The sequence below is a fragment of the Prunus avium genome, chromosome 4 (genome assembly GCF_965620075.1).
Source record: "Prunus avium chromosome 4, drPruAviu1.hap1.1, whole genome shotgun sequence".
NCBI lineage: Eukaryota > Viridiplantae > Streptophyta > Magnoliopsida > Rosales > Rosaceae > Prunus > Prunus avium.
In genome coordinates, this window is record NC_142287.1 from 13,057,369 (window position 1) to 13,083,174 (window position 25,806).

General features: G+C 35.2%; 1 protein-coding gene across 1 annotated transcript; it reads right to left on the bottom strand.

Moving 5' to 3' along the window:
* Positions 1–305: 305 nt before the first annotated feature.
* Positions 306–25,099, bottom strand: MUM2 (Glycosyl hydrolase family 35 protein). The gene is made up of 18 exons (XM_088252000.1): positions 24,749–25,099; positions 23,350–23,445; positions 23,161–23,273; positions 22,361–22,427; positions 22,082–22,174; positions 21,860–22,003; positions 21,646–21,740; positions 5,760–5,865; positions 4,039–4,123; positions 3,805–3,923; positions 3,224–3,391; positions 2,386–2,567; positions 2,223–2,314; positions 1,855–1,964; positions 1,657–1,764; positions 1,405–1,512; positions 757–902; positions 306–545 (listed from the first exon to the last, which is right to left on the bottom strand). The coding sequence occupies exons 1-18, from the start codon at positions 24,944–24,946 to the stop codon at positions 395–397; spliced, it is 2,181 nt and encodes a 726-aa protein (XP_088108126.1). The 5' UTR covers positions 24,947–25,099; the 3' UTR covers positions 306–394.
* Between the last annotated feature and the right edge of the window lie 707 nt (positions 25,100–25,806).

A 25,806-nucleotide genomic window follows, 5' to 3' on the forward strand; every position in this document is an offset into this window, starting at 1 on the left:
TATGCAGGGGCGGAATGTACAAGTTGAGTAAAATCTCTATAATAAAATATTGTTGCTGGCCCTTTTTCACAATAAAGGGAAGGTAGAGCTAAATATGGGGATTGCACTCTAGTAGAAAAGAGAATGTGGGAAGAGTGTTTAGAACTCAAACTAGTCAAAGTATGGGTTTAAAAGGGCCCCTTTTTCCTCCTATCTCCTAGGCTTGTTATTCTAAGTAGTCCACCACTTAAAACACTTTGAAAGATTATTAATTAGAGGATGAGACATTATCTTGATTTATAAATCAAAAGGAATTTCATTATGAAAAAAATGATGTATAATGTATAAATTGAATGGTTATACAATACAATGCATATGTGTTCATAGAATAAGTGAGTGATTCACTGCGTAATTACTATTGAAGAAGGTGATAGTATTGAATATGTTTAGGCAAAGTGGAAAGTGAAATAGTATTCAAGGAAATGTGAAGAGGGTTTCCACCAGCTTCTTCAAGCAAGACTAAAAGATTTTCCGAGGTTTTAAAGAAGGATCGAGGAACGTGGTACCTAAGAAACATAAAAATCAATGATAAAAATTAATAATAAGTGCTAACTATAAAAATATAGTGCGCATGAAAACCCAGATTTCTGCAACATGGAGAGCTCATTGATGAAACATACGATTTGTAGACAAAGAATTCTCACAACGTGGACGAAAGTGAACATTCATATTCAATGAAGGATCACTATATATATATAAAGCTTCATTCATACTTACATTATTTGTGAAGGCTCTCCCTTTGAAGTAAGAAATGAAACCCAGTAACGACCAATACTTTGCCCATTAATCCAAGCTTCGCCCTTACCCATTGAGCTAAGGTTTAAGGCGACAGGATCATTTCCAATAGGCGCGTCGAAAAAAGTCTGCAAATCAATGTTTTAGATGTATAGTAATCTATATGAGTTGCACAAAAACATTCGAAGTATGCTAATTTTTATACATCTATCGATGCTTCACTTAAAAAGTGTTTCCTCCAACAATGTTCTCTATTTTGGCTAATCTCTAATATTTATTATTTCTCTCTTCTCCTATCTAAATTAAGAGTTTATTAAAAATTCAAAAAGTAAGAGGAGAGAGAGGGTTGTGGGCCTTGGGAGAGCAAAGAATAAAAAATTGAGAACCCTCAATTTCTCTCTCCTCCTCTAAATGTAGAGAGCCACCAAACTCAAATAGGGAGTTTTTCAAAATAGAGAGCCAGATAGCAGGTCTGTTGGAGCTGCGTTTTGCCCTCATTCTAGCCAAAATGGCTAAGAATCAGAGTATAGCAACTCTGCTGGAGATGAGGAAACAAGTAAACCCAAGAATTTGTATTTAATTATAATTGCTTTGATCTGCTATATTTAATTATAAATTTCTAACACATACCTTGTACCAAGTAAGTGGTTGATTAAGAGAGGTGTTAGCTTTACTCCATTCAACCGTGTGTATGTTTTCTTCTCTATATATTTGCAATTTTTCTCCAAATAGTCCAACCTGTAAAGATTTCATCAAATACAACAATAAATTGATTATTTTCTATATATATATAAATAAATAAAAAGCAACATTTAATCATATTTACTAAAAATATTTAAGCTTAAAAATGATGTACAAGCTTTGTAGTCTATGAAGATTTACCTGATATCCCCAAGCATAATTAGTGAAGTTGTAAAACTCATTCTTGCTACATTGAATTTCAACTCTGGTTAAGCCACTAAATCTTCTTTCAAGAAAAGCTCCTGAATCCTTTACAACAAATAATATATCTTTTTGAGTCAACATTTACGTAGAGAAAATTAATGAATTGATAATGAAGAACTATAATTTAAGCTATACCGGTAGTCCAACCATAACGCCTAGCAAAGAAATATTGTTAATTTCATTGCTCAACACAACTGGACTCTGCATGATGAACTGCTTGGTATCGTGATTACCATGGGCATTTCCTGATGTAATTAAAAAACTAAATTATATCAATAATCATTTAAAATAGTTTAATTGAGGTGCTTTCAAATTTCTTTTCTATTTAATTATTTCTTTTTCAAGCCATCTCCAGGAATTTCATAAGCCTCAATTTTACATTACACAAATAGAAATTCTCGTATGCGGACGTCCGGATGTTATTACCGTTATCATGTCGTGTTTTCGGTTTAGGAACTGAAAATAGGAAATTATCGAATTATTAATACATGTTATTATGTTACCTATATAGATGTTGTTCACAAAAGCATGAGTTGCATGTCCTTGAGACTCAGCAACAAGTTTTGGTTCAGCGCAAGAAATGTTGTTTAGAAACCTGTTACACATATTATTTGTTATATAAAGGACAAGATTGGAAAGATTAATTTTTCAAAGAATTGAATGTACCTGAGAGTATACCACAGATAATCAGATACATCTTTGGTCACATTCATGTGCTCGAGTAATGTATCTGAATGTAGTGAAGTATTTTCATAGTTTGGAAGAACATCTGTGTACCCTTGCCATCTATCCATTGAATCAAAGATTTCGGTTGTTCGTGTGATTCTTTTCGTGTTATTTGTATTTACCTACGTATAACAAGAAATACAAAACAACACTTAATCTACCATCAGTAAAAAAGAAAGCTACTGAAGAAAAATTGACAATACAAAACTAATACACTTTTTCTCTTTCTTTTTATACAAGCGATATTAGGCGAGGGGGGATTTGAATTCAAGAACTCAAGTGAATGGATAAATGCCCTAAACCCTGGAAGAGGGGATAAGTTGGGATCAAACAAAGACTTGGGAGAAAAGTTATATGTATGCCTAACCCAAAATTACAGTTGTGGCCCAATAAAAAAATTTGTTTGTTGCCAAGCGAAATGCTATAGCAAGTGTGCCATATACGGACCTTTTATGTGGACCTACCTATTAGTCACAAGAATATTTCATTAAACTTAAGTGAAGTTACTATTTAGATGAATCATGTGGCTAATATGAAGGTCCATATATGGCACCTCACCATGGCCAAAACCAGAAATCCAAGTAGCCTTTCCGTATCTGGTAAAAAAAAAAAAGGTATCCTTTCCTTGAAGTGAAAACGAAAAAGTATATTTTGTTTTGACAAAAATGCCCCAAATTCATATCTAATCTTTTTTTTCCTTATTACTGAGTGCATGAATGAGTAGATGGGAAAATAAAAATAAAGAAAAGAAAAGCAGTGTGAAATTCAGATAACTTACCGTTGCCGTGTTGAAAATTACTTTTTCACAGTCTGGTAGAATGCTAATTGACTTTGGCATCAGCTCATGTGATGCATTTTGGAACTGAACAGAAGCATTATTTCTTTCATCATTATTTATAAGAAATGCAACACATCTTCCTTCAGTTTCTTCGCGAAAGACATAGGCCTAATTACAAATCACAAATAATGTAATCATTATGTACGTATATTTCATTTTGGACTGAGAATACACTACAAGAAACATTATAATCACTAAGATTCATGGCATATAATGAGATGGCTTCGGTTGCATCCTTTGTGTTCGTTGTTAGTATTCGGTGAGAAACCTAGTTGGGTAATCGATATTTGGTCTACGTCACTTCCGTTGATTTCAACTCTTTGTCTACCGAGACACTATTATTGTCTAATAGCATAATGGGCACGAATCATCGTGACTGTAGCTATTAGACACCAACAACATACTTTTAGTCACCTCATCATAATATCAGTGACTATTAATTATATTTTCTCGTAGTAATAATTGGTGTTTAACTAATGATTGAGGTTAACTATATTAAACATTGAAGGCTATATGATCACCTCTTGAAGTTGACCTAGTGAAAAATTTGTTGGCAATCCCTGTAGTAAAGTTGTAGAGCAACTTTTGATAGCTGCATGCAATGCCTTAAGATGACCCCACTTGGGTTGCCGTAGCAAACCTAAATAATTTCCAAAAAGCAGTTATAAGTGTTTAATTAGTTGGTTGATTAATAAAATCAAGGATTAATAAACCAATTATAATTCATATATGCAAATTTAAAATAATGAACTGACCGTATTCGTCGAGAGGAGCTTGATCATAATAACTTGTTATGACATATGCAGAGCTTGTTCTTCCAAAATTAGTTCCACCGTGGTACTAGAGAGATCAATTACAAATTACAATACACCACTTGATTGTTAAAAAAATATATATATATATATATATACTACAGGGACCGAAAATGATAAACCACAGGGACCAAAAGTATAAAAGCTAATATATTCTTGTGGTTTCAATTTCAAGCAATTCAAGGACAACTCTCAATTTCTGTCAAATTTTTTTACATTCCGTTACTTGTGATGGGGCAATTCAGTCAAATTATTAAAAAATTCATTCCTTTTTAAAATAACAAATACAAAATGAAAAAATTAATAATAAATAACAAAAATTCATTCCTTTTTAACTCTGGTGCCCTACCCCTCTCTCTTCCGTGCCCTCCCCTCCCACCATAACCACCATCGAACAAGCCACTGCCCAATATCACCCACCCAACAACAACCAACCCTTACCACCCTCCCACCACAAAACTTCTCAAGACACCCCACCTATCTCTCTGTCTCAAGTCCAGCCCAAAAAATTGAGTGCAAGCAAAAGACCACATTGTTCATAATTTATTACAATATGGCCAATAGATCTGAAAAATAATAATAATAATCGCTCCAACCCAGCCCACCCAACAAGAACTACTCCTATTTTAATTTTATTTTCACTTATAATGGCTTATTTGATGGTGTTTTTGAGAAACAGAACTTGAAGTTGGGAAGGGTAAAATCTATAGCTATCTTCAAGTTACTAAAAATCGATTAATGAACAAAGCTGTATAATGGAGAATATCTAGGTTTAGGTTATGGTGGTGGTGGAGGGATGATTAGCGGGCTGTGGTGGCGTGAGGTGGAAGGCCAAATCGGAGAGAGATAGAGGGATGAAGGGGGTCGGTGCGCTGGTGTTGGGTGGTCGGTGCGCTAGTGTTGGGTTGTCGGTAGGGATGGGGTTGGGGGTAGGTCACGGCTAGGGGTAGGGGTGGGGCTGGGGATAGGGTGCTATCAGGTGGTGGAGAAATGAAGAGGGAGAGATACGGCAGAGAGTGACGAAGGCTTCTAGGGAGGGGAGAAGAAGATATATTTTTTATTTATTAATTTTTCCATTTTGTATTGTTTATTTTTAAAATAATTAATTTTTTAATAACTTGTTGACTAAATTACCCCTCCACAAGTAACAGAAGTTAAAAGAATTTGACAGAAATTGAAGATTGTCCTTAAATTTCTTCAAATTGAAACCACATGAGCGAAAATGTTCAAATTGAAACAACATGGACCTTAGTAGTAAAAGTGACAAACTACAGGGACTAAAAGTGACTTTTTGCGTATATATACAGAGAGCTTTTATTGAGGGATCCCTCAAATAAGCTTACATGAGGGACACCCTTGTAGGGCCTACTATGCATTTTATTTCACAAATCCAAATCGTCTATTTTGTAGATATTCATTCAAATATCATCTCTACAAAAAAAAAAATCGTTTGAATTTGATATTATTTGACCACTCAATTAAATTATTAAAATTTTAGTACTTTTTTGAAGCACCGTGTTGGTTGATTATGTAGGACACAATTAAATCTTTAAAAATGTTTCAGATTTGTCTAATTTTTTGCAAAGAATTTACTGTTTTTCTCCCAAAACTAAAAAGGTAATTGCTAAAGCTAGAGTTATTATATATTTGTTTGAAAATCATACCATGTAATAGTTTACGTAGCTTCCATTTCTAGCTATAAAAAGTGCAACATGAAATGCAATGTCTTCGGCAGATCTTATATATGGTTCTCCACCGTACACTTGATAGCTGAAAACAGAACATGATCGTTATACTCTAATTATTTTTTTAAAAGAAACATTCATAAATGAAAGAACGAATTAATAACTAAATAAAATAAAATTAGTTAGGTGTCTCATTTGATTATGATATATACGTAAATACAAAACTTATGTCTAAGAAAATTAATGTATAAAATCAAATTGTTGATGTGAGTTAACCTATCAATGAGATTTACTTCCTAAGTTAATTAGGTGATTTATTTCCTTTTTAGCATAGTTGACATATCCATATATAATTAGGAGATATTTCCTATTTATTCAATGTATCTATTTTCTTGTAAAGCCCTATATATTCCTCCTTACAAAGAAGAATACAACCATCCAAATATACAAACCATATTCTTATTCTTAGCATGGTATTAGATCGGCCGATCTTAGGTCGTCTCTAAGCCCTCAAATCATATCCTCAAATTCAAACACAAACCCTAAATTAAATTCCTAAACCCTCAAATCAAATCCTCTTATCAATTCCCTAAACACAAACCTATATCAAATTTCATATAGTTCCGCAGCAATGTCAGAGGAACCTCTCTTGCTAACAAAAGGCTCCTCCAATTCCAACCCTCAAATTGTCACAATTCAGAGTGACAACTCCTTGCTCCCTCCCAGAATCATCCTCAATGAGACCAACTATGCATTGTGGTCTCAAGTTATGGAGATGCGAATTGTTGCAAGAGAAATCAAGGATGCAGTCAAAAAGACCTTCTATGATGGGGGTGATGAATCTTACCTTTATGATCTGAACAAACGGGCATTTACTATGAAGCAAAATGGTACACCCGTTCATACATACTACAACCAATTACAAATTATTTTTCAGGAGATAGATCATCGGAGTCCAATCAGTATGCAATGTGCAGCCGATTTGACTACCCGCCAATTAGAGATAGATCGTCTTCGCGTTCATATTTTTCTTGCAGGACTAGACCCAGAGTTTTATCAGGTTCGTGGGGAAATATTGCGCAAAGATCCAAAACTGGACCTCGAAAATACATTTGCCTACGTCCGTAGAGATGCTCAACAAAGAATGTCCATGAACGGTGCCAATGATCCTCAAGATGCATCAATCATGGCTGCTCACCGTCAAAAGGGAGCACATAATTCTCCTGGTATCTCTGCTCAAAATAAGGCATCCGGAACTCATCCAAAAAAAAAGTGCACACACTGTGGAGGTAGCAAACATACCCGTGCTGGATGCTATGAGTTGATTGGGTATCCAAATTGGTGGGACCATTCCAAAGCTCCACAGAAGAATAGAGGAAAAGCACTACAAGTGTCTTCAGATTATGTCCCTGTAAGTCCTACTGTTTCGACTACACCAGCCCCTGCATTGGCCTCTATATCCACAACAGGTACCAAAGGTTATGCTTTAAATACCTCATCCCTCAAAAACACATGGATCATTGATTGGGGAGCGACTGATCATATGACATTTGATCTTGGATAAATTATTACTCACACACTGTCTTCCTAGTCGGTGGTGTCTAATGCTAATGGTACCCCTCCCCTATGATTGGGGAGGGTTCTCTATCTCTCTTTAACTTCCTAAATTTGGATTATTTGTTGATTGTTTCGTCTTTGAACCCTAATTTGTTGTCTGTTGCACAAATTACTGTGACTTTGGAATGTACTGTAACTTTTTGGCCAACTCATTGTTTTTTCAGGACATCATCACCAACAAGACGATTGGTTGTGGTACTAGGAGGGGTAAACTCTAGTACTTGGACTTGGCACCAGACAGTTAAACTTTCTAGATGGGTGGATGTAAAATTGGTTTTTCCTTAATTTTATTTAAATTTTTTTTATTTGCTTGTTTTTATTTTTATTTTATTTTGTTAAGTCTTGCTTTTATTTTTATTTTGATTTTGATTTTGATTTTGATTTTATTCACTTTCCGAACACATTTGATGAGATTGTGATAAATGTTTGCATGACTTAAATGAAAATTGAATTTTATTTATTATTTATTTTTTTCCTTGTAAATTTTTATTGTAAAAAAAAAAATTAATTAATTGATTAATTTGGCATCGTTCTAGCATGATATGTTCGAAACCTTCTTTGCACTTGCCATTTGTTTCATAATTTTCCAATTAAAGGATTTGCATGACCCAAAGAATTGTATGAAGCATAAATTAGACTTATATAACCATATAATGTGAGCTTTTGAGCCTTGTGCTTCATTTCATGAGTGTTATACACATACTCTTATTTTCTTGTCATCAAAGTTGTTGTTTGATCTCATTATTCATTGATTTGGTTGAACACTTAAAAGTCATTCATTCTTATGCAATTTGATTTCATGACATTTAAAGAAATGATATTAAGGCCTTCTTTGGATCGTTTGTGCCTTTCAAGCTAACCTTATGCATGCTTAAGCATGATTTTCCATTGTTAACCATTTTGAGCCTACATGTAAACCTTTTCTTTCATTTTACCAATTATAATTCCTCGCCTTAGCCCGAAAAACAAATATTTACCTTTCTAAGGAACTCATGAGCTCTAATTCGGATGTGTTTTTCATGCTAAGTTTGGGAAGGGATATTACATAGAAGAAAAAAAAAAGAAAAAAAAAAATCACACAATTGGTGAAAGAAAAGAAAAGAAAAAAGTTATGATTAAATGGTAGTTGAATGAAATTTTGTTTTTGGGTTTCATTGGTGTTTGGAAAGGAGTTTAAATCATTGTAAATGAAGGTATAAGGAGTTTTGATCATGTAAAAGAAAAAAAATCTAATCGTGATGATCCCAAGTCTTGTAAACAATTTTTTTTTATGCTCTTACATTGTGAGTTCCTTGGACTTTGTATTATCCATACCTTTCATTTCTCACTCACCTTACACCCTTGACCCCATTACAACCTATAATAAAGACCTAAATTGATCTTAAATGTCATGTGCTTGAATTGCATTCATTTTTCTACTTTTAAGTGTTTGGCCTCCTTCTTGAGATCATATTAATGCAAGTTCTTCATCTTCCTATTTTTGAGTTAAGTACCTTATGATTTAACTCTAATCCCATGTCTATAACTGAGTGTTGCATTGTAGCCCTCTTCTGAGTGATTCATTTGTGAGAGGACAACTTTGGTGAGATTTGAAGTTGCATTTGTGCTTGGTATGATTTTTGAAATTGTGTGGAAACTAAGATTGGGGAATTTGTTGCATTTGGCTATCACACTACTACACTTTGAGCATATTATGTTTTGAACTTTGCCGCTTTGTGAATAATGTCTAAAATTGAGCTTTTATTGTCAAAACGTTTAAGTCATGTGCATGAGTCATTTCTCTTCACAAAATGTTCGGAAAGATTGTTTTGAGTTTTTATTTTGATTTTGTTTTTTTTGTGTTTTGTGTTTTGTTTTTATTTTTATGTTTGTTTTTGGTTTTGGTTTTGCTTAAGAACTAACAAATCTAATAAGTTTTCTAACCATTTTGTTTTGTAGAGTTAGAAAAACGTTTGTGGGTATCGTAACTGTTAAACCCTCAGGAGACACAACTCCTCCTACTAGGGATGCCTAGAGGTTTAAAGGCTTGTTGCATTCGCTCAATGCAATCGAGTTACCTACGAAAGTGGTCTAGTTAACTTCTTGTTTTGTTTTTAACTTTGTTTTGTGTTGTTTTGCTCGAGGACTAGCAAAATCTAGGTTTGGGGGTATTTGATCGGTTCATAATTGTATATCATTTTGTACCCTTCTAGCTTATGATTTGGTTATGTTTTTGAGTTAAACTTGTGCTTTTAATCCTTTTTGTGTTTATCTTTCAGTTCATTGAGCTTTAGGTAATAATGATGGCTTTGGATAGTAAATGATGCAATCCATGCATGTTAGGGCCTAATTTGGATGAATGGATGAAGAGCTTAAAGACAAACTCAATTTTGGCTACAGTCCCCTGCCAGCCCAGTTTCGTAGGTCATATTGCAAGCTTTGTTTCAGCAACCTACATAGCTCGGATGAGGCCACATTCTTCATGAAAGTTGTTCCAATGGGTGTATACTATAACATATCCGAAATTCAGCCCCATTGGATAATTTTGGAGTCTGTTACCTAGCAAACACAGAACCATGCTCAGGATGGATCTTATCAGCGCGGAAAATGAGTTAGCAATTTGTTTTGGCCTTAACTTCCTCCTCCGACCTTGGATTGGCCCAAATAACATATGGCTGGAAAGAAGACATTCTGAACTTCAATTTCGAGTGCTTAAAGTCCTAATTTGATTAAGAGAAGCCCAAGTTGTAAGCCCTTGAAGTTGTTGGTCATGCTGATCTCAGCATGTGCTGGTTGGATGCTTGGTCATGGTGAGCTAGGTATGAGCTATCATTTCTGGTTGGAAGCTTGGTCATGGTGACATGAAGATGAGCTAGGGCTGCTGGTGGGATTTATTAGTGAAGTGCATCAACCATTTCAGATTTTATAATGGAAGTGTTGTATGCATTAGTGAAGTGCATCAACCATTTCAGATTTTATAAAACAAGTGTTGTATGCATTAGCCATACTTAAATCAGATTTTCAGCTTCCTTAGGCCTATATATAGTGAGGTTTCCTAAGCTTGTAAACACACCCCAAGGGGGGGAGCTCTCAAACACTTCTCTAGAGCTCCCTTCCCTTCTCTCCCTCAAATTCTCTTAATTTTGCTTTCTAGTTATCAATTCTAGCTTTTCTTTTTCTTCTTAGTTGTAATTTATTTTTCTTTGTAATGTAAATTCTTTCCTTAAGTTTTCAAGTTGAATTAGTTTCCAAGTTTCAATTATGGTTTTTGTTCTTATTCATTATGCTTATAAGTTAATATGCTAGTTTGAATGATTGATCACCATTTAGGCTTGCATGTTAGCTATCTTGGTTTGAATTAAGAGTATACACCATGCTTTAATTCGAATTGAACTATGAATAGGAAGAGTATGTATGGACATTCGACAACAGGGATTAGATACATGCTTGGTTGTTTAAATTGTTCTTCTATGCTTAATGGGTTCCTAATGCTTAATTTTAGGTTAGACAACAAATGATCAAATTAGGGAATTAGGAACACAAGGTTATGACCACACACCATGGCTTAATCATACTTTAGCTAGAATCAATCCATTAATCTAATTGAACTTGGGAACTTATTTGCTTGAGTTATTTCTTTTTTTCTTGTTGTATTTATTTCCTTTCTTTTTCATTTCTGTTTTGTGTAGGGAAACTAAATTGGATCATTCAATCACCAATCCCTGTGGAATCGACCTCGCACTTACATACGCTAAACTACCAACGGTTCGTGCACTTGCGAGTATCACAAGTTGAGGATGCAACTGAATCCATTTTGGTGCAGCTGTATCTACGCAACAAGTTTTTGGCCCCGTAATTTCTCAAAAACTTGTTGTGTAGATACAGCTGCACCAAAATGGATTCAGTTGCATCCTCAACTTGTGATACTCGCAAGTGCACGAGCCGTTTGGTAGTATAGCATATGTAAGTGCGAGGTCGATCCCACGAGGATTGGTGATTGAATGATTCAATTCATTTTCCCTACACAAAACAGAAATGAAAAAGAAGGGAAATAAATAAAACAAGGAAGAAAGAAAATAACTAACTCAAGCAGATAAGTTCCCAAGTTCAATTAGATTAACGGATTGATTCTAGCTAATGTATGATTAAGCCATGGTGTGTGGTCATAACCTTGTGTTCCTAATTCCCTAATTTGATCATTTGTTGTCTAACCTAAAATTAAGCATTAGGAACCCATTAAGCATAGAAGAACAATTTAAACAACCAAGCATGTATCTAATCCCTGTTGTCGAATGTCCATACATACTCTTCCTATTCATAGTTCAATTCGAATTAAAGCATGGTGTATACTCTTAATTCAAACCAAGATAGCTAACATGCAAGCCTAAATGGTGATCAATCATTCAAACTAGCATATTAACTTATAAGCATAATGAATAAGAACAAAAACCATAATTGAAACTTGGAAACTAATTCAACTTGAAAACTTAAGGAAAGAATTTACATTACAAAGAAAAATAAATTACAACTAAGAAGAAAAAGAAAAGCTAGAATTGATAACTAGAAAGCAAAATTAAGAGAATTTGAGGGAGAGAAGGGAAGGGAGCTCTAGAGAAGTGTTTGAGAGCTCCCCCCCTTGGGGTGTGTTTACAAGCTTAGGAAACCTCACTATATATAGGCCTAAGGAAGCTGAAAATCTGATTTAAGTATGGCTAATGCATACAACACTTGTTTTATAAAATCTGAAATGGTTGATGCACTTCACTAATGCATACAACACTTCCATTATAAAATCTGAAATGGTTGATGCACTTCACTAATAAATCCCACCAGCAGCCCTAGCTCATCTTCATGTCACCATGACCAAGCTTCCAACCAGAAATGATAGCTCATACCTAGCTCACCATGACCAAGCATCCAACCAGCACATGCTGAGATCAGCATGACCAACAACTTCAAGGGCTTACAACTTGGGCTTCTCTTAATCAAATTAGGACTTTAAGCACTCGAAATTGAAGTTCAGAATGTCTTCTTTCCAGCCATATGTTATTTGGGCCAATCCAAGGTCGGAGGAGGAAGTTAAGGCCAAAACAAATTGCTAACTCATTTTCCGCGCTGATAAGATCCATCCTGAGCATGGTTCTGTGTTTGCTAGGTAACAGACTCCAAAATTATCCAATGGGGCTGAATTTCGGATATGTTATAGTATACACCCATTGGAACAACTTTCATGAAGAATGTGGCCTCATCCGAGCTATGTAGGTTGCTGAAACAAAGCTTGCAATATGACCTACGAAACTGGGCTGGCAGGGGACTGTAGCCAAAATTGAGTTTGTCTTTAAGCTCTTCATCCATTCATCCAAATTAGGCCCTAACATGCATGGATTGCATCATTTACTATCCAAAGCCATCATTATTACCTAAAGCTCAATGAACTGAAAGATAAACACAAAAAGGATTAAAAGCACAAGTTTAACTCAAAAACATAACCAAATCATAAGCTAGAAGGGTACAAAATGATATACAATTATGAACCGATCAAATACCCCCAAACCTAGATTTTGCTAGTCCTCGAGCAAAACAACACAAAACAAAGTTAAAAACAAAACAAGAAGTTAACTAGACCACTTTCGTAGGTAACTCGATTGCATTGAGCGAATGCAACAAGCCTTTAAACCTCTAGGCATCCCTAGTAGGAGGAGTTGTGTCTCCTGAGGGTTTAACAGTTACGATACCCACAAACGTTTTTCTAACTCTACAAAACAAAATGGTTAGAAAACTTATTAGATTTGTTAGTTCTTAAGCAAAACCAAAACCAAAAACAAACATAAAAATAAAAACAAAACACAAAACACAAAAAAAACAAAATCAAAATAAAAACTCAAAACAATCTTTCCGAACATTTTGTGAAGAGAAATGACTCATGCACATGACTTAAACGTTTTGACAATAAAAGCTCAATTTTAGACATTATTCACAAAGCGGCAAAGTTCAAAACATAATATGCTCAAAGTGTAGTAGTGTGATAGCCAAATGCAACAAATTCCCCAATCTTAGTTTCCACACAATTTCAAAAATCATACCAAGCACAAATGCAACTTCAAATCTCACCAAAGTTGTCCTCTCACAAATGAATCACTCAGAAGAGGGCTACAATGCAACACTCAGTTATAGACATGGGATTAGAGTTAAATCATAAGGTACTTAACTCAAAAATAGGAAGATGAAGAACTTGCATTAATATGATCTCAAGAAGGAGGCCAAACACTTAAAAGTAGAAAAATGAATGCAATTCAAGCACATGACATTTAAGATCAATTTAGGTCTTTATTATAGGTTGTAATGGGGTCAAGGGTGTAAGGTGAGTGAGAAATGAAAGGTATGGATAATACAAAGTCCAAGGAACTCACAATGTAAGAGCATAAAAAAAAATTGTTTACAAGACTTGGGATCATCACGATTAGATTTTTTTTCTTTTACATGATCAAAACTCCTTATACCTTCATTTACAATGATTTAAACTCCTTTCCAAACACCAATGAAACCCAAAAACAAAATTTCATTCAACTACCATTTAATCATAACTTTTTTCTTTTCTTTTCTTTCACCAATTGTGTGATTTTTTTTTTTCTTTTTTTTTTCTTCTATGTAATATCCCTTCCCAAACTTAGCATGAAAAACACATCCGAATTAGAGCTCATGAGTTCCTTAGAAAGGTAAATATTTGTTTTTCGGGCTAAGGCGAGGAATTATAATTGGTAAAATGAAAGAAAAGGTTTACATGTAGGCTCAAAATGGTTAACAATGGAAAATCATGCTTAAGCATGCATAAGGTTAGCTTGAAAGGCACAAACGATCCAAAGAAGGCCTTAATATCATTTCTTTAAATGTCATGAAATCAAATTGCATAAGAATGAATGACTTTTAAGTGTTCAACCAAATCAATGAATAATGAGATCAAACAACAACTTTGATGACAAGAAAATAAGAGTATGTGTATAACACTCATGAAATGAAGCACAAGGCTCAAAAGCTCACATTATATGGTTATATAAGTCTAATTTATGCTTCATACAATTCTTTGGGTCATGCAAATCCTTTAATTGGAAAATTATGAAACAAATGGCAAGTGCAAAGAAGGTTTCGAACATATCATGCTAGAACGATGCCAAATTAATCAATTAATTAATTTTTTTTTTTACAATAAAAATTTACAAGGAAAAAAATAAATAATAAATAAAATTCAATTTTCATTTAAGTCATGCAAACATTTATCACAATCTCATCAAATGTGTTCGGAAAGTGAATAAAATCAAAATCAAAATCAAAATCAAAATAAAAATAAAAGCAAGACTTAACAAAATAAAATAAAAATAAAAACAAGCAAATAAAAAAAATTTAAATAAAATTAAGGAAAAACCAATTTTACATGCTAAACTCCAATACCCCCAAACCTAGAAATGAACATTGTCCTCAATGTTTAAAAATTAGGAACAAGCAATGTCATAATAAGAAATGAAAGGTACTAAATTAAATATAAACCACCAAAAAAAAAAAAAAAAAAAAAAAAAAAAAAAAAAAAACACACAAATAAAATAAAATAATTACAAAAATAAAAATTACAAAACAAACAAACAAATAAATAAAAAAGAAAAAAATGAAACAGTAAAACACTCGAAACAGAAAGCCCTAAACAGACAAAACAGTAAGCCCTAAACAGACAGTCTTACGCAAACAAAAACCCAAACAATTGAAAGCCCAGCCCAAAAGAAAGTTAACCCACCTTGAAACCTAAACAACGGTGAAAACCCGACCCACAATGAAATCCGAAGCCCACACGTTTTTTTATTATTATTTTTTATTTTTAAGAGAACATGGGTCATGATGTCTCGGTTCAGTGTAAGGGACCAACTGACAGGGCGAGACACGTGTTGACGCGTAGAGGCGCCGCAGACTCCACAAGCAAAAATTACGGGCTCATGGAAAGGCGCGAAGACTTTACTGAACGCGTTCGTTCAGAAAAGACACGTCGTGATAAATGAGTTGGGTATGGTTGGAAGGCGAGAAGGTTGTGGGACTCAAGGAATGCTGGAGATTCAGAAAATGCTCAGATGCTGTAATGGCTAGGGTTTGTCAAAGACTAAGTCTATAAGAAAGGGTGAAAAAAAACGCAAACTCAGAAACACACAAAAGAGAAAAGAAAGAAAGAAGAAAAGAGAGTGAGAAATCAAATGGCCTCTAACTACCCATTTTCGTTGGATCTCAACCTAGCTCCACCGACTCAGACACGAGGCCAAGCAGCGGCACCAGTATGGATGCCCTACTTTGCTTCCGCACGGGGGCCTGTGACAGTAACTGACTCAATACTCCTGGACAACGATGTTGCCATTGGAGTGGCTAGAAATTTAGTGACCCCTAAAGATATACGTGTTCTCGGGACAAGGGATGACAACCGGGTCGTGAGCGATGCCCTGGCACTGAGCGTGCAGAGTACAGCAACAGTCGCAAGTTTGGGTCATCGCCTACTTGCGAAGTCCCATGAGGTAGAGGTGCTGAAAGGTCAGTTGGCGGCGGAGCGAAGTATGGTTGAGGAGTGTCAGACTGCTATAAAAAGCTTGAAAAGGGAGAGGTCAAGGATAGTGGAGGTGAATCGACACCAGCTAGAAATATTGCGGGACGAGAATAGAAACCTATCAAAGATGGTAGAGTTGTACTCTCGCGACATGCGAAAACAGCTGGAAGACCTAGACAGACCGGGTAAACGCAAACAAGCAGATCGCGAGAGTAGTTACGCTCAAGCTAAGATTGCGATCTTTGGGAGCTCAAGTGATGAGCCCCAAGAAGCTGTGCATGAAGCCCCGGAAGAGGACAGCCAGAGGGCCAAACTCAAAGCTCCAATGGTCGAGACACCAAGCACCGAGAAGAAATGATTTCCTACTGCATTATTGTTGTTTTTATTTTATTTTGTTGTTTTTGTATTTTCGCTATTTTGTTTCGGAAATAAAAGAGTAAGGTTGCAGAAAGAAAAAGAAAAAGAAAAAGAAAACACACTTCCCAACTAAAATAAAACAAAGACGACAAACGGAAAAGAAAACACATTTCCCTAACTAAAATAAACTAAAGATGATAGCCGAAAGGGAAAAGCAAAAACACAAAGCTCTAGAAAATGAAAGTAACGGGCAAAAATATTAAACACCAGAAAACACGGAGGAAAAAAAGTAAAGTAAAGTAAAGGTGCTCCCCCTTGAAGCGATTAGGTCGAGCATGCCAGGGAAATCCGAAATGGTGTTGGCTCTCTCTCTCATCAGCGTATGTCTATTTAAACCACACCTCTGCAAGCAGATGATACCCAGCATTTCTTCCTGCAAACTCAAGGAAAAACATCAAAAAATTCAGAAGCAAAACAAATGGCATCCTCATGCACTCACCTTGATGATCTCAACCTTGAGCTCTCACTTGCACCACCGAATGCCCAGACAAGGGCTCCTCCAAACACTGTCTTTCCAAACTCCACATATCATCACGGCACGGCCTCAAACTTTGCTGAGGCAATACCGAACTTTTCTGAGGCACTGTCGAACAGAGCAGTGCTGCTAGGAGGCATGATTAGCAGCAAGCTCACTCCGACAGATCATCTGCATGTGGCACAAAGGTCTGATAAGGCAGCGGTAGAGGAGTCCCACAATTTAACTGTGCTCCACGCGGTCTCCGCTACCAATTTGGGCATGCGATTACTGGCGAGGACAAGGGAGTGTGCCGCGATGAGCGAGGAAATAGCTTCCTTGAAGGCTATGGTGGCGGACTTGCAGAAGCGGCTCTACTGTGCCAATCAGCACGTGGAAGCACTGCAGAGGAAAAATGAGGATCATGTCGAGCTGCTGCAGATTCTGCAAGTAAGAGAAAATAGAGGCAAGCCATGATGATGATGGAGATGAAGAAGATGAAGAAGATTATGAAGAAGATGATGATGATGATGTTTTTTATTTTTATTGTTTTTATTTTTGTTTTTATTTTTATTTTTTATGCAATGTTTGAAATAAAAAAGTGTTTTAACACTCAGAAATAAACTAACTAACCATACCACGTAAATAAATAAATAAACTAACATAACACACAAAAACAGAAACAAAACAAAAACAAAGACTCAACAGAAAAGAAAATAAAAAAAAACTTAATTTAAAAACACACAATATACAAGCAACTCACGGATGACCAGTTAAGGGCCTTAGAAAACACAGCCAGGGGATCCGGGAAGGTTGGAGGGGTCACAATGGTCCCGCTTAAAACCCAAACTTCTTAGACACTGAAGGTGTCGCCTAAAGAACTCCTAGACACTGTATTAACGGAAGTGCTCACTGGGGTTACCATAAGTCGGCTCATATGAAAAATCTTTTTTTTTTATAAAATTTTTAAGATAAGAAACAAAAACAAATTAAGATAAAATGAAACAACAAACGATAAACGAAAATGAACTAAGTACTGTAAACAAATTCAAACAAACAACATAAATTGTTGTACTAAAAGAAACAAACCAAGAAACCAAAGAGAAAAAAAACAAACAGCACTTTCTATCACCCGTTTATCACCATTTGGACAGATTCGGTTCTATGTTTTTCAGCTTCGACCTCTGTTCAGTTTTTAGGCTATAACTTTCCAACCGTAAGTCCAAATTTTACGTTCTTTATATGGTTGGATTCAGCATAGAAAAACAAAGAACTCAACGCGGACCAAAAGGTAAAAAAAATGACGGAAATAAACATAATTCAAAGAAGAGAAAGGATTGAAATGCTCCCTCTTGAAGCGATTAGGTCGAGCGTGATGCACTTGGAGGTCGCGACTTCTCCTACTGCTCCACACTTCCTATCTTTATGATTGAAGTTTCCATCTCTCTCCATTTTTATTGAGCTATTTACATTGCTAAAACAAACACACAAACTTGAAATGGAATTAAAAGGATTAGGAAATGAAAACTAAAATGAAAATGAAAATCAACACACATCCAATTCCATGCTTCAAAGCAACAAGCACCAATGGGTTGTGTAAGCTGGGACTTAAACCCAGTTCTCTTGCTTGTTGGGCAATTGTCCTTTTCTGTTGGACTACAAACACAACTTGTCCATTAACGTCATTAACTTTAAAACTTGAAATGTCCAGTTAAGAAAAAAAATAAAGTAGGAAAGCCAAATAGAATCAAACAATGTTACCGATCCCCGGCAACGGCGCCAAAAACTTGTTGTGTAGATACAGCTGCACCAAAATGGATTCAGTTGCATCCTCAACTTGTGATACTCGCAAGTGCACGAGCCGTTTGGTAGTATAGCATATGTAAGTGCGAGGTCGATCCCACGAGGATTGGTGATTGAATGATTCAATTCATTTTCCCTACACAAAACAGAAATGAAAAAGAAGGGAAATAAATAAAACAAGGAAGAAAGAAAATAACTAACTCAAGCAGATAAGTTCCCAAGTTCAATTAGATTAACGGATTGATTCTAGCTAATGTATGATTAAGCCATGGTGTGTGGTCATAACCTTGTGTTCCTAATTCCCTAATTTGATCATTTGTTGTCTAACCTAAAATTAAGCATTAGGAACCCATTAAGCATAGAAGAACAATTTAAACAACCAAGCATGTATCTAATCCCTGTTGTCGAATGTCCATACATACTCTTCCTATTCATAGTTCAATTCGAATTAAAGCATGGTGTATACTCTTAATTCAAACCAAGATAGCTAACATGCAAGCCTAAATGGTGATCAATCATTCAAACTAGCATATTAACTTATAAGCATAATGAATAAGAACAAAAACCATAATTGAAACTTGGAAACTAATTCAACTTGAAAACTTAAGGAAAGAATTTACATTACAAAGAAAAATAAATTACAACTAAGAAGAAAAAGAAAAGCTAGAATTGATAACTAGAAAGCAAAATTAAGAGAATTTGAGGGAGAGAAGGGAAGGGAGCTCTAGAGAAGTGTTTGAGAGCTCCCCCCCTTGGGGTGTGTTTACAAGCTTAGGAAACCTCACTATATATAGGCCTAAGGAAGCTGAAAATCTGATTTAAGTATGGCTAATGCATACAACACTTGTTTTATAAAATCTGAAATGGTTGATGCACTTCACTAATGCATACAACACTTCCATTATAAAATCTGAAATGGTTGATGCACTTCACTAATAAATCCCACCAGCAGCCCTAGCTCATCTTCATGTCACCATGACCAAGCTTCCAACCAGAAATGATAGCTCATACCTAGCTCACCATGACCAAGCATCCAACCAGCACATGCTGAGATCAGCATGACCAACAACTTCAAGGGCTTACAACTTGGGCTTCTCTTAATCAAATTAGGACTTTAAGCACTCGAAATTGAAGTTCAGAATGTCTTCTTTCCAGCCATATGTTATTTGGGCCAATCCAAGGTCGGAGGAGGAAGTTAAGGCCAAAACAAATTGCTAACTCATTTTCCGCGCTGATAAGATCCATCCTGAGCATGGTTCTGTGTTTGCTAGGTAACAGACTCCAAAATTATCCAATGGGGCTGAATTTCGGATATGTTATAGTATACACCCATTGGAACAACTTTCATGAAGAATGTGGCCTCATCCGAGCTATGTAGGTTGCTGAAACAAAGCTTGCAATATGACCTACGAAACTGGGCTGGCAGGGGACTGTAGCCAAAATTGAGTTTGTCTTTAAGCTCTTCATCCATTCATCCAAATTAGGCCCTAACATGCATGGATTGCATCATTTACTATCCAAAGCCATCATTATTACCTAAAGCTCAATGAACTGAAAGATAAACACAAAAAGGATTAAAAGCACAAGTTTAACTCAAAAACATAACCAAATCATAAGCTAGAAGGGTACAAAATGATATACAATTATGAACCGATCAGTGGAGACAATGGTGAGAAAAAGAAAGATGAAGTGTGGCTAGACCTGTTGGACATGCTTCTTTTGGCTATTTACAAAAGTTATTTCTATCATTATTCTAAAGTTTTAATATTTCAAGTTTTTAAGTGTAATATTTGTGAACTAGCCAAGAGCCATCGTGTTTCATTTTCATTAAGTTCAAATAAAAGTTTGGTTCCTTTTTCCCTTATTTGCTTAAATATTTGGGGACCTGCTAAAATTGCCACTCGGGCTCAGGCTCGATGTAAGCTTTAGTACCATCATAATCTTACTATCTCTAGCATCAAATCTAGATTGGTCATTACATTAGTTCGATGTTAAAAATGCCTTCTTACATGGAGAATTGGAAGATGACGTATACATGGATCTACCGCCATAATGTAATCTAGCTCCCGAAAAGAAAGATAAAGTTTGCAAACTCATAAAGTCATTATATAGGTTGAAATAGTCTCCCAGAGCGTGGTTTGGATGGTTTACTATGTCCATGAAGAATTTTTGATTCACTCAGAGCAATTCAGACCAGACTATATTCTTAAAGCATGATGGAGACAAAGTCACCACCTTAATCATTTATATGGATGACATGGTTGTGACTGAAAATGACACAAAAGAGAGACAAAAGCTACAACAATATTTATCTCAAGAGTTTGAGATAAAAGATCTAGGTCCTCTGAAATACTTTCTTGGAATTGAAGTGGCAAGATCAAACACCAGTATTTTTCTATCTCAAAGAAAGTATGTGATGGATTTAATGACTGAAACAGGAATGCTCGGATGTAAGCTCTGGCTGACACATCTATTGAGGTAAATCATGAGTTGGTGTCCATGGTATTATTTTTTCGAAGAAAAAAAAAACCCTACCTTTAAAGTGACTTCGGGAGTAAAAATTGGGAGTTTTTATTTTTATTTTTTAAAGAAGTATGTGGAATCCCTGTATCCTAAATTGTTAAATTTGCTTGTGAATTTCTCTTTTTTTTACATATATACTATATGATTTTTGCAAATGAGGTCTAGTTTAATGGAAAATAGCATCAACTTACAGACCAGTAGTCTCAAGTTCGAGCCCACATGACACCTTGGTAGTATGTGTGTGTATGTGTGTGTGTTTGTGAGAAATCTCCCTCCCCCTTCTAGTTTACACTATCGATGTATTCGGATATACTACATTATTTGTAAGTGAGAGTTTACCAACTAATTATCTACCTTAGCTCAATACCACTAAATACTAATTGAGTTAGACCTTGAGGGGACGCATTAATTACATGTGTATCTGATTAACATATATTAACTAAATACAATTAATATAGATCTAGATATATGTGGATGCATATATAAAAAAGAAAACATACAATGAGGTCCAATTCTCTGTCCAAAGAGAGGGCTTATTGGGTGAGTTTGGTCCTCCAAAAGTTTGCCCACACCGCATACCGTTGCATGTATTGATCTGCATGCATGTCATGTTTATTAATTTGTAATCGGAATGAGATATAAATAATAAATTTTTTAATTAATTTAATTTAGAGCTGAGGATATAGATGTGGTGAGAAAATTAAAAAGACCAACCACTGGATCAGGAGCATCGGTTTGCTTGCACATGACCCATGGTACGCCAGTTTGGAGCTCAACGGCCATTTTTGCTGCCCAACGAACGTAGGAGGGTCCTTTTTCATGGAATGCTGCTTCTATGTTTTGATATTCGTTCTCAATCTAAATATGTTATAGATTAAATTCCATTAATTATAGATTAAATTGAAAAGTACTTTTAATTAATCATTATATATGTACCTGCGATAATATGATTGGGCCTCCTTGTGATGCATATAAACCCTCTGACTTCATCATGTTCACTATTTTTGTAGTAAAATTTTGCATATAAAACTACAAAAGAAGAAAGAACACAATAGACAAGACATCATAAGCAGAGAAAATAACGAGTTTTATTTTTTTTTATTTTTTATAAATAGGAAAAGAGAATTCAAACTTAGACATTTTCGACATTGGAAAGAAAAATATCATTAAAAATAATAATAACATGTTTACTAATTAGGAATAAAGGGGACAAACCTTGAATGGTTCATTATCTGAGCGATAAACTATGTCAGGGACATCATGCAGCCAAAAGGGAAATCCCCTGAAAATATAAATTAAAGAGTCAATTACCAATCTCGAAATTAATCCCCCCCTTATACTATAAACAAAAACAAAAACAAAAAGATATATAGGAGAATATTAGGGCTGCTCTAGACTTGGGCCCGGAGGGCGATGGCCTAGGGCCTCAGATCAAGAGGGCCCCAATTTTTTTAATATCCATATTATATATAAAGAGGACATCCTTGTAGGGTCCATTATTATGCATTGTTTTTCAATGATCCGAACAATCTAGTGTTTAGAGATTCATTCAAAGATCAACTCTACAAAAAAAATCACTTGAATCCAATATCATTTGACCACTCAATTAAATTATTGAAATTTTAGTACTTTCTTAAAAAAAAATCTTGTAGAGAACTCTAAAGGGTGTTTTGAGAGTTTAAAAATACAAGGGCCCACATTTACAAATTAAACATTTTAAAAAATTACTAATTTTATTTTGAAACAACAAACATCCAATTAATTCAACACTTCCTTCAAGAAAATGTTTAGTTCTTCTAGTTTGATGACTTTTATGTTTTAGTCTAATAAAATTACCATAATTAAGCTAAAAATAAAATACATACATGTGCATAAAAATTTTTAAAAAATAATAATCTTTCTTGCTAAATTATGATAATATATAAAGGGAAATGGGCTTCATTTTAATTTATCCCCTTGGGCAAAAGTGAGGGCCGGCCCTGAAGAATATATGAAATGAGAAAAATTAAACATACCCATATGTCCATTCACTCTCAATGAATGGTCCGATCCTAAGGCAAGCGTAAAGTCCTTGTGCCTGGATTTCCTTTATGAATTTTACTAAATCATATCTTCCACTGAAATTGTACTGTACATATATACAAACAATATTCAATATATCAGCCAATGAGAGAGAGAGAAGGATGGAATGTTAAATTACCAACCTGACCCGGTTGGGGCTCATGAAGATTCCAAAATACATAGGTTTGAATCACATCAACTCCTCCTTCCTTGGCTTTCCCAATCAAAGATCCCCACATCTACACCAACTCTTTAATTTCACAAACAATATATACATATACATATATGTATAATGTATGCGAACACGACGGTGTATGAAACATGTTACATGAAAGTTTTATTTCTATGGGTTCTCGAGAGCAGGTACCACAGTGGTGGCCTCCCCCCTTCCCTCTGCTTGATACTCAGGTTCGAAACCTCCCAATATAACCAAAAAGTTTTATTTCTATCTTGTGAAATATATATATATATATATATATACAGAAATTCTCTTATGCGGACATCCGGATGTTATTATCGTGCGGACGCTGTGTATTTTGTACTACCCCTCTCGGTTTTTCTGCCTATTTACAATAGGATCCGCACGATAATAACGTGCGGACATCCGGATATATATATATATATATATTATACAATTTTTCTTGGGTTTTACTTGGTCTATCTTTTTGTTTTTATATCCAGCCCACGACAATTAATTTGTTTGAATCCATTCCACCCCCCCAATCAATGTAGCCAACTTCGTACTTATTTATCTGTATATATGATGCAGGGTTCACATTCATTACAGTTCCCGAATCCAGCATCAAACAAAATGGACACATAAAGATATGTCCAAAAGATAGGAAGAAAATGTGATATGTCCAAAAGGTACGAAGAAAATGTGAACCAAGCTTCTAGCCGTGACATATATAATCATAAAGATAAAGAAGAGGAATTCATTATTATGCCCAATATAGGGATTTAAATTATTTTATAAAAAAAAAAAACCTATATGAAATGGACTTTACATTACAAATACACTCAAAGATCATTTACAACATAACAAAGAGGCTTCAAACTTCCTATAAAATACAAAATTGCCATCGATTTCCTAAAATAAGCTCAACCCCAAAACCTCATAAAAAAAAACTCAAAACACTCAACATGGCATCAAAGTAATTTAATAATCAAAATTAAATTCAAAATGGCCAGTTGTGGTTTTTTGGGTTTGTTTATAGAAATTAAATGGTGTAGGATTTATCTATATCACTAGTACTAAAAATGAGTATATAACTAAATATCTAATAAAGGAACATGATAAACCATCAAATATATGCAAATGAATGTTAATTGCAATGGAAAACAAAATTAATTCATATTTAGTAATTATTTATGCAAACATCTAAGACCTCAGGTGCATGGGCTCTTCACCACTTGAAATACAAACACCTTGCTTAATATTTTGTGTTTTTTGAATGTGCTAGAAATATTCATGAACTGTAATTATGCGGTGACTTTTGAATATTGCATTATGAACAAGTAAATGTGTAGTGATATAATTACCTCGGGTGTACTCCGAGGATAGTGAATAGAACCTGAAAATAGAATTCTTCTTTCCCCATTAATGATGAGAGATCTTCCATCGTACGTGACATCTCCTCCACAAGCACAACCTTCTTGTGTTATAACTACCGCCGCCGCCGCCATAACAAATAAACGTAGCCACAGCCTCCATGACTGCCGCCACAGCCGCCACTCCATCTCTCTCTCTCTCTTTCTCACGATCCCTAGTTAATGTAGACTGAAATTTTGTATATGATCACCAAAAGAAGCTTTATGCTTTAACTACTACGGCTTTTGGGGGAAGAAGATAAAGATGAGAATATATGGATGGATCCTTCTAATGCAGTATATATATATATATATATATATATATATATATATATATATATATATATAACAGATGACAATGTGCATATAGAATGGATGAACTGGGTTAATTAAAGTATACATACATGGCACGTGACACCTTAGGGTTTCTAGACCCATACCATAACAACATAGCTAGGGGCAATTTGGTAATTGAAGTCCATCTATCTACCACATTTTCAAATGAGATGATAGGTCACATGCACCTTCTGTATGTTCCCTTGTTTACGTCATGGCTTAGCGTGGCTGGGATGGCAAGGCAAGGCGAGACAAAAAGAGCCCAACCACCGCACACCACGCCAACACTAGTTACTGTGAATGTGTGAGAAGTGAAGATCACCGCTACCACGAAACCTGGCCAGCTGTTGCTTGCTTTGCTTGTAGGGTTAATTTCTTCTGTTTGTTTCGGCCTCTTTTGCACCAAACCACGAAGATGTTGCAACCCAATTTGGTGATGAAAAGCCCAAACCAAATAACCCAGCCATTTCCACCCAACCTTGTTCATCGATTCAATTGCAATATATATGAATGTTATCAATGACTTCAGGAAAGAATACAACATTACTGAGTCTTTTAACACACCGATGTGGTGCGAGTTAAAGGTCCTCTGATGTTTAAGTTTGATTTAGAATATGCAACTAGAAAAGAAATAAGGTTCTTGGTTCTAGGAACAGTTACCTTCTCCAGTTGAT

What these genes read in the sequence shown, in the direction of transcription:
- MUM2 (XM_088252000.1), bottom strand. Translation starts at nt 24,946, where the DNA reads ATGGAGTGGCGGCTGTGGCGGCAGTCATGGAGGCTGTGGCTACGTTTA. An exon ending in AACCACTTACTTGGTACAAG is followed by an intron (nt 903 to 1,404) that starts GTATGTGTTAGA and finishes ATTGATTTGCAG; the next exon opens with ACTTTTTTCGACGCGCCTAT. An exon ending in GGAGAGCCTTCACAAATAAT is followed by an intron (nt 546 to 756) that starts GTAAGTATGAAT and finishes TATGTTTCTTAG; the next exon opens with GTACCACGTTCCTCGATCCT.